This window comes from Ruditapes philippinarum, unplaced genomic scaffold, assembly GCF_026571515.1.
Source record: "Ruditapes philippinarum isolate M1 unplaced genomic scaffold, ASM2657151v2 ctg9521_1_1_1_1, whole genome shotgun sequence".
NCBI lineage: Eukaryota > Metazoa > Mollusca > Bivalvia > Venerida > Veneridae > Ruditapes > Ruditapes philippinarum.
The window spans coordinates 15,511-25,704 of NW_026852451.1; the positions used below are offsets into that span (position 1 = coordinate 15,511).

The 10,194-nt window shown below is 31.8% G+C and overlaps 1 protein-coding gene across 1 annotated transcript; it reads right to left on the reverse strand.

Annotated features, from left to right (window-relative positions):
* Positions 1–7,933: 7,933 nt before the first annotated feature.
* Positions 7,934–8,746, reverse strand: LOC132712802 (growth factor receptor-bound protein 2-A-like). The gene is made up of 2 exons (XM_060695239.1): positions 8,649–8,746; positions 7,934–8,281 (listed from the first exon to the last, which is right to left on the reverse strand). The coding sequence occupies exons 1-2, from the start codon at positions 8,674–8,676 to the stop codon at positions 8,019–8,021; spliced, it is 291 nt and encodes a 96-aa protein (XP_060551222.1). The 5' UTR covers positions 8,677–8,746; the 3' UTR covers positions 7,934–8,018.
* Between the last annotated feature and the right edge of the window lie 1,448 nt (positions 8,747–10,194).

The window sequence follows — 10,194 nt, forward strand, 5'->3', positions numbered from 1 at the left end:
TGAGAGGGCTGTAGGGATGGTGCAGCGGGGAGGTGGGCAACCTTCCGCCAGGTTGGTGCGGCGCTTGGTGTACACCACACAATCATCAACATTTCCGGGAAGAGATGCCGGCTACATGGTACACCCGCCAGGATGCATGCTGCAGGTCGGCAAGTGTCACAACACCAGCTCAGGATCGATTTTTGGTCGTACTACGGGCAAGTCGTGCAAGATTTTCGATAGCAAATTGTCTTCGAAATGACATTGCTAGTGCTGCAGGGGCCGTGTTTCCACAAAGACGGTACGTAGAAGAAGGCTGCATGAAGGCAATTTTCGGTCCGGAAGACTTTGCATATGTATCCCCCTGACGCATCGACATCTCAAGACCCGTTTGAAATGGACCATGGAGCATGCACAGTCGACCTTGCAACAGTCCAGATTCTGCCTAGGCTTCACAGAAAGGCCTGTTATAGTCTTGAAAAGACGAGATGAACGGTTTCAGACTGCAAATATTGCTGAGCATGACCGCTACGATAGTGGGTCAGTTATGGTATGGGAAGGCATCAGCTGGAATAAATGAACCGACCTGGTTGTGCTGAAAAGAGGTATATTGACAGGTCAACGATACAAAGACGGCATCTTAGACAACCAGGTTAGGTTATATGCTGGAGCAAGCGGCGATCATTTCATTATAATGGACAATAATGCTCGCTCTAATAGGGCCTGGGTGGGTGAGTCTATTGAGCGCATGGACTGGTCAGTTCGCTCACCTGACTGAAATCCAATAGAACACATGTGGAATGAGCTGTCGGCTAGAATTTCAGCTCGTCAGCTGCAACCCAGAACAATCCAGGAGCTTGGAGCCATGGTGGTCCAAGAATAGATCAGAAACTTAATAGGGAGTATGAGAAGGCGTTGCCAAGCTGACATTTATAGTCACGGGTCACACACACTGTATTACGCCTAAAACTTTAAGCAAAAAAAAAAACAATAAAACAATTAAAAAAAATTGAAAACAGGCTGCATGTTCTGAAATCTTCAAAGAGGTGGGCAATCCTCTTCTCTAGCACAAAGTCAGAGAAAAACTCATTAATAGGATGAAATTTGTCCTTCAGTTTAATTGATGTAACAGTAAATCAAAATGTCAAACCTTTTGCACGGCGTTAATAAAATTATCCCAAAAAATATTCACACACAAACATATGGTTCTTTAATTGTTTGGTTAAAAAGTTGAGATTTTTAATCTTTCATGTTTGAATTCGAAATAAATAAATGTCACCACCTCAAAATTAAATATTTTGTCTTAATCTAATATAATTGATTTTCTATTTAAATTTGTATTCTGAAGTAATAGTTAATCCGATAGGTCTCGATTCGAAACGAAAATACATGTACGCCATCAATCACATCCAATTTGGCATTGTACCAAAAACAAAAGAGTACGGGATCGTACACATATTAGTGACAGAAAACCAACATGGGTGTCTATGTTGCTACAAAACTTGAAAATAGGGTAATCCCTCAGAAGCATTAATCCAAACAAAATTACATGACAATTACAGACACGCCCTGATTGAGTCTGTTCATCATGAGAAATAATGAAGTGCAACATCCCTCAATCCCCTTGCACCGCCTTGAGCGGTACAAGCGGAACTCAAGTGTCAACACTTAAAGTGCTGAATTCAATGTTCCCTAAAGACTGCAACATGCGTGCAATTTGTATTCACTTAATTCAAACATGTTTTACTTTAAGAAGGACTCCGGTAGGGAAACATTGCTACAATATTTACTTCCACTGTGTCAAACTGAAAAGTTAAAAGGAATATAAAGTAGTTTGCAAAAGTAAATTAACAAAAGGAAAGAGACCCAAATTCAAAGAACATGAGTGGTAAGATCGTTCATGTGGATTAAAAATTGTAACCTTTGTGTATTGTTTTTGTTGTTATTATTAAATTGAAGTTATACATTTATTATTTGAATTCAGTCATTCTCTATCTCAAATTTTATCAATATTATAGTTGGTAGAACACAAACTACGAAACCTAAAGCGTAAAGATGATTTCAAACTATCAGGACTCTTTCGTATGTTAAGAAATTTCATTCTACAATTTTGTATCAGTATTTCATACGGAGAGAGTTCAATATATTTGTACACTAATGTCCTCGTTTTTTTGTGTTTTTTTTTCTTCTTCGTTTCAGAAGCAATTTTAATTAAAGTGACATTATATGCATATCTAAAGGTATATAGTGAGTGAAAAGGTGAGAGTCAAAATAAATTTTTATTTTGCCATAATTCCTTTTGATTAAATAATTAACTTCGCATAAACAATAAATAACCACCGGATTCAAACGAAATTTCAGAAAATAATCATTTAGAATTTGCCTGTAACGTATAATTTATAAAAAGAGTAGGGCAGTCTTTTTATATTTTATGCAGATTTTTAATTTTATCCTCAACATTTTCAAATATAATCTGTTGAATAAATTATTTATTAATATTCAAGCTTTTGATATCAATCTCGAAATTCTTCTCTTAGAAAACCCTGGCCTATCAGATGATGATAATTCAACAATATTCTCTAACGTGTCTTTTATATCAAAAACTAAAAGATTCCTTTAACGATTTAACACATAACAAATAATTATGAGACTCTCCTTCCCCTTTTTCTCTTTTGAATTACTACTTCTTTCATACTCCATATAATTATATTTGTTTCTATTATACGTATGGTTATATAAATTTTTCTCAGAAAATGTTACATCACCATTTCTACACCGAAATATTTAACAACTAAAAGGATAAGAATTCTATAAGACTCTTTCGTTCTAATCCTCTTCTTTAAATATTGTCAACTTTTGTATGTGTATATATTTCAAATGTTATTATGTACATATTCTGAGAAAAAATATGTTTAAACTAAACTAAATATAATCTGTTGGTCAAACATCATTTAAACATTTAAACAGTCAATCTTTTGAAAAACAAAGTAAATTCAGCTCAACTTCACAACGAAAATATGAGCATAAGATCACTTTTAAATTGTATCTTTTGATAGCGTTGGTATTTCTTTTTCAAAAGACTAACAGCAATTTTAACAACCATGGTAACGCGTAAGCGCCCCAGTCCAAATTTTGTAATGAACCTTTTATTAAGCGTGTAAACAATACTAGTTTCTCAATAAGATAAACATCTCAATGGATGAATGAATGAAAGATTTTGTAAGATTTCTATGTTTGCTGTTCGATAATACGATCGACCAGTGGTGACTTTTCAATATCTCAAATTCCTAGGTACATCTTACGAATTCCCAAAACACTCGATTTATATAGAATTCACGGATCTACGAAGTTCATGAGTTCACATTTTAGCTTCACGAATTCAAATTTTAACTTCATGAATTCACGATTGCATCTTCATGAATTTCATGACTTTAAATTCACGAATTCGCAATTTCAACTACACGATTTTACTATTTTAATTCAAATTTATGAATTCACGTTTTCAATTTCATGAATTCAAGATTAAAACATGAATTAACGAAATCCAAACATGAATTCATGAAGTTGAATTCGTTTGGGTTTATATTTTAATGCTTATATTGAGCTAAGAACTTTACAATCTGAAATCATTAGATTATTGATGTGTTCATGTCAATTTTTATTTTCATTTTATGTCCAAGATGATTATGAGTTTTTATGTAAGTAAATAAGTTAGGATTTTCAAAGGATATAGAAGGACATTGTTCATCATATAAGAAAAAAAACACATTTTATTTTCGCTTTCTATTACTTATTTTATCTTGTTTGCTTGTTTTGTCACTAACTTTGTTAAGTTATCGCTTATTTTTTGATCGCTTATATGAAGATTTTTAAAAATAACATTTGCAACAGAAATAAAATCTGGTCTAGACGAGGTGTTGGTTACAGTTCAGACTGAAACATAATAGAATTTTCTCTTATCGTAAAAGGTTCCAGGAATATGAAAACAAAATATTAAAGACCTTCATGTTCATGAAAATGAAAAGGGAAAAAGTCCAGTTTTTAAGAGAAAATATGAGACCTGACCAAGTGCTACGCAAAATTCAGAGACGAGGAGAAACAAAAGCAAAATGTGTTTACTACAAAGGGATGTGGTTACTTACAATAAGTTTAAGATGTGTCTGTTTACATTTTTGTAACAGAAGAGAGGGGCACAACCGAGGCGACATGTTGCAGAGTTATCAAAAGCCGCAAGTCTCCCATGCTACTTAATTTATGTAGAGACAAGGCTTAAACATAATTGTGTTCTTTCTGTGATTTGGTTTTTACCATAATAAATAAACAAACACAAAACAAAGGTTTTTGATAAAACATATTTAATAACCGTATTAAACGAAAATTAAATATCCTGTCTTTAATTCAATTAAGAAATTAATATTTACTAACTCTGCTAGAAATTTAACCAACATATATAAATTATAATTTTTTATGTCATGTGATGTTATTTACAATAGGATGAATAAATTACTATCAGCAAAAAGTCACGATATGAAAATTAATATAAATGAGAGATAGAGCAGTAACGTAGCTATTTAAGTAGCGTTTCCAAAGATGCCCATAAAGTCTAACTTTATACATGATATTCTAACGATGTAACCAGCATTATAACATATTCTAACACTATTGGATATTTCTCTTATAAAACATAGAAGGTCGGAAGTGTGATATATTTCACAGCAATGCACTTGCCGTTCCTGTCGTCCTTCTCTGTATTTAAAAACCGGCACAGTGACGGCGCCATTTTGTTTGATTAATAAAAACAACTTTTTGGTGAATTTTGTTCTAAAAACTATAAAGAATGATAGAAAATGGTCTAACTAAGAAAATAAAACGAACACCAATTTAAAGTGTTGTTTACGTGACGTAACAATGTAGCGCCAAACAGCGCTTGCAAAAGCAATAAAAAAAGAACGCTATTTCAATGTCGCAAACAAGTTAAATTTCACATTTATTTCACTTTAAATAATTCGTGTTTTACTTGAAAAACATAAAGTGAAATAAAATAAACACACATAAATTGTATCCACTTTTCAAAATTCATTATTCTCAAAATGTGTGTGCAAACGGAAGACTTAACGACAGTTTTCTTTTCATCCGACAGGAACAGCCTTTACAGGACGTTTCTTTTTGAAACTAACAGGTGAAAACAAATTTAACCATCAAACATTTAATCCAACTACATATTTTCTCCTGACGTGTTAGAATAAAAATATATATTAATTATTTGCATTATAGTATAAATGGCCATTTATGTCAGGTGACCGCCGAAAAGAGGTGACCGTAAGTACAGTTCCTACTGTAATAATGCATGTTTTTTCGTTCAAATGCTTTGTAATTAATCACTCGTGATTATATTCCTAGAAATTTAAACACAAACCGTGCATTATTGTACAACAATGCACTCAGAATTGATATATATTTCCTAATCATTAATTTAGTTACATAAATTGAAATAACAAAAGTGTCGAAATAAAAAAAAAACTATATTCTTTTACTTTTTAATCTCCACAAAAAAAAACCAACAATCATTTCAAAGGTAATTATCTTCAAATCAAAATTAAACAAACTGTTGTTTTGAATCAAAGTAAAAAAGGAACTACAAACTTAGTGTCATATATTTAATTTAATAGAATAGTAAGAAATACAAAGAAGGGGAAACAACCTGAAACTACTACATTAGCAAAGTCTGTAACATGCTGATATACGTGTTATGTGAGGAATGTTTAAAGTCGGTAAAAGGCTGAATTCTGTAGAATTAAAAAATATTACAACTATTGTATTGTAGGCGCATTATCTCTCAGAAAGTTTTTAATGTGTCCTTTGTTTTAAAGTGGAGATATGAATTAATCTGAAAAGACATCTAAATCATGGTTAAACTTTAAGAGCTTGTTGGAAAATTATTGGCTGAGGATAATAGAGTAAATTGTGAAACAATTTGCCATTTAAATAGCAACATATAAACAAAGTAGTATTTTAACTTCCATAAAATATTAACAACAGAACAAAATATCGTTTAGTTAACTTGCAAATAAATCCTTTTTTGAAGCTACAAAGTTTATTAAAATATAAAGTTTTGAGCAATAAAAACATATGTCTTGGGCATAATGGGTCTTTAATAAATTTTCGTTAAATGTGAGATGCAGTTAAAAATAAATCCTTCCAAAATAAGCAGTTTTCACCTTTTGAAATGTAGATAATGTTCCAGAATCTTTATTTTTATTCAGTTTCTGAAACTGCCTACGACATATTGCCAAGGATATCATCTTGTGACACGTTCATTCCCATCATTGAAAAATGTAATTCAAATATCAAGATAATTTTGTCTTCCCTTACAAAGGAAACTAACATTAAAAGATGATGATGCAATTTAAGATGAATATAATATTTTATTGGAAGACATATTAAGATTAAGTGGCATTCCCTGTAAAACCTGTTTTCATTCATAGGTCTTGCATAAGAGTGTAATTTAACTTCTAGCCAAATGAAAAGCCTAATCTTGATTTTAATTCATTTTTTCATGAAATTTAAATTGATCTTAAACTGGGATAACATTAAATGGTAAATAACAAAATGTTACAAAGTGTTGATTTTACAAGAAACACTATTTTATTAAATTGACGAATAACAGTACATTCAAATATAATAATAATGATAGGATAAAAATAAGGACCAATTTAGTATAAGGATCAACATTTGGATCAACTTAGTCTGTAAAATACTTTATTATATGTTGTACTATAAAAGAGGGTAAACATAAGTATTATAATGTTTAAATTATGGTTTAAAAGCATGTTAGACGCTTATTACCAAAGGCATGTAAGAATTATTGTGAACAAAATTTTCATTAATGGTAGCAAAATGACAATTTTCACCTCCATACAAAATACTGAATCATTATATCAGTACTAGTTTACAACAGAAAAAGAAGTAAACGGTGGTTTCAGGTAAATTGCAAGTATGTAAATCAGTAAGAACCATATTAGAACTATAAAAATACTCATAAAATAAAAATCTTTGAGATATAGAATAGAAATAAAGGCATTTTTGGGGGAATATTTTAATTTTTGATTGATTCAATGAATTAATGAGTTGAACAAATAAGTAAATTATACCCTGATCATTTCTTCAATAAAAAATAAACTGCTCTTGATTTTCTACCAATAGCTCTTGAAGTCGTTAGTAAGTGTGAGGTGAGTGTGAGTGCGCGGGCGGGCGGGCACGTGTGTGCATGCTTTTACATTCATTTTGCGTTGCAAGAAATGTAGAAATGTCATGATCGTGAGCAATTGTCGAGCTAAAATAAAACGCCATTTTATGAAAAGAATGAAATGCACGTGACATCATCAGTTACGTATTGGTTGATATCCCTATATGCTAGTTTTAGTCATTTGTGTTGATATTCTTTGCATTGCATTATATAATTTATTGATTTTACTGTGGGTTTTTCATTATGTGGGCAGTCATGTTTATGCAAAAGTCCTTGTGGAATTTTTGAACATAACAAAAAAAAAAATATTTATACTTTAATTTTTTTTTTTTTTTCCAAAATGATCAAAATTTTTTTTATTTCCAGAATAATCCAAGTTTTATTGTAGTTCACTGTTATTTATGAGGTCTTTTGGGGGAACTGACTTTATTACATATATTGGAAATTTCTTAGATAAAGTCGGGTCCATTCCAGAAATCAATTCAAATTTGTACTTAACAATTTTTAATTTGTGAAAATTGGATAAAAAGTATTGTATAGTAATTTTATAAAAAATTGTTTACGCTACTATAATGTTTCTAGTTTAAAACAGGAGAAATACTATTCGTTGTGGGTCACTCTTAATATGATTTCATGTTTTTATGAAGTGTTTGAATTAAGTACAATATAGATATTTATTTTGTATGTATGTGATATGATTAGTCTTGTTTCTTGTATATACATTTTGTCTTATGTCTTTAATTAAAAATTTGGCTTGATTTGATATTGATGAAATATAAGTATTGCTCCCTGTTTACTTTTCATTTGAAGAACTTGTTTCTAACGTAGCACGGCGACGAAGTAATGCCTTCTCCAATTCATTTGTAAGGTCACCACCTGGATTTATATCTTCAGCTTTCCTTACGTGATTCCCAGGGATATACCCACGTCTCCCACTTAATTCAGCAAGGAACCAACCTGAACTACATTTTTCCAAGACCGTCACTTCATCTCCTTCCGTGATTTCGATTTCATCCTGCGTTGTTGGTTTGTAATCCCAAATAGCTATATAGTTTTCTAAACATAAACAATAAATATAATGGATCCTTTACTGGTTAAATGTGCCGTTTCAGTTGTGAATTTACTACAGAGATAGTTCAGATAGTTCTTAAGTGTACAATAACGCTCAGTTAAAATAATTAACAAGATACATTCTATATCCATTTCAGCGCAAAAGAAAGAAAGGTGTAAATATGCAAAATATTTTAGTCTTAATAATTTGTTAATAAAATCATTTTTTGAATACAAGTAATAATCAAAACATTTATCTCAAGCCACAAATACAAATACATTCGATGATATCTGTCAGGAACGAATACTTTAAGTTTTCCTCATAATCGATTTCAAATAAACACAAATGTATTCTTGCTTCAGTTGGATTTACCTGGCTTTTGTTGAGGTACCGATATCATATCTTGACATGATTGGACATGAAATATATGATCCGGATGTGCTGTCTCCTCTCGTTCTGTACTTAAAACTGGAGATACATTAAAAGATCATTTGTTTCTTTACATTCAGCCGTGTCAATAAGTTTAATATTTGCAAAAATTGGATTTAGAACAGTTTATTTAAAAGTTTCAATTATTAAGTAATCATCAGTCTAGAGCCTGGTCGGGCTCCCGTGACCGAGTGATTTAGATCATAGGCTTTCAAACCACTTGCCCCTAACTGCTCACTTTTCTCATTTATCTGAGGAAGCTATCCAGCTACCATACGGACGTTTTTTGTTTTTACTCAGTTTGCCAGATGTGTGCAAGGAAGAGCAGCCTGAAAAGCTCAGGAATCGCAGTATAACCATTACAGTTTTTGTGTGATTTAACACAGAACACAGTATACCCTTGTCAGACCGCATGGTTTTGGGGAGTTTGAGATGATTGTAAACTTTTTATTAAATACTTTGATAAAGCAGGATAGGGGTTAATTTTAATAATTTTCAGTTCGAAATACTGATATACTTGTATTTAACCAGATGTTTCAAAACTGAAATCCTAGAAATGATATTGTTTTAAGGCATACACGCGCCGCGGATGAACAGACGGACGTCAAAACAAGATGGTATCCGGTCATGAACTGGAGGTTTTATTGATTTTTTTAATTAAACTTGATATAGAGAAAGCTTAAGTAAAGGAATCGCTTGGGATTTAAGGTCAAGGTCAAGTTACCTTCACTTAAAGACGATTTCCGATTAACAAGTAATTAAGAAACAAGATAGGTAGTCCTCGCTTAGGATATTAGGATTGCTTTTGAGCCTCCCTAGGGTCAAGATCAATGTCATTGTTAATAAAAAACAGGAAATCGGCTCCCGGTTAATTACTGATTTATAAAAGAAACTATTGGAATGAAACTTGTCTATAAGCACTTACGTTATGATCCCGCCTGGGATAGCAATGAGATATATCGACGAAACTTGTGATTCAAGCTAACAGTAAGACATCAAATTGGTTTGCATGAGCGATTTATAATGCCATGATCACAATTACTTTTACTTAAGATAAACGGATTTGTTTTCAGGTCAATATCTATAGTTTACTTGATATAAGCAAGCTGATATGAAAATCACGGTTGGAAATAGGTTACCCCCACCCCCCACTCTCCCCCAGGATCAAGGTCAATGTGATAGCATAATTTTCATTTTATGTACTAAAACAAAAGCATGCTTATTTGTTATGTCCATCTTTTTTATCATTTATAATACACTGGTTGCATTGCAAATTACCTGTGTATTGTATTGCCGCTAGAAAATATTCTATTATCAAACCTATGAAAACCGGAATCCTTTGAGACTAGATTTTAGTAAATTACCTATAAGTTCAATGAATTTATCCTCTAAAAACCAAAACATCTTAAAGCTGAAAACCGGTCAGTTTTCTATAGCTACTTAAGCTAAACATGCATTAAAATCCTTGAAAATCGGGTAGCATATTAAA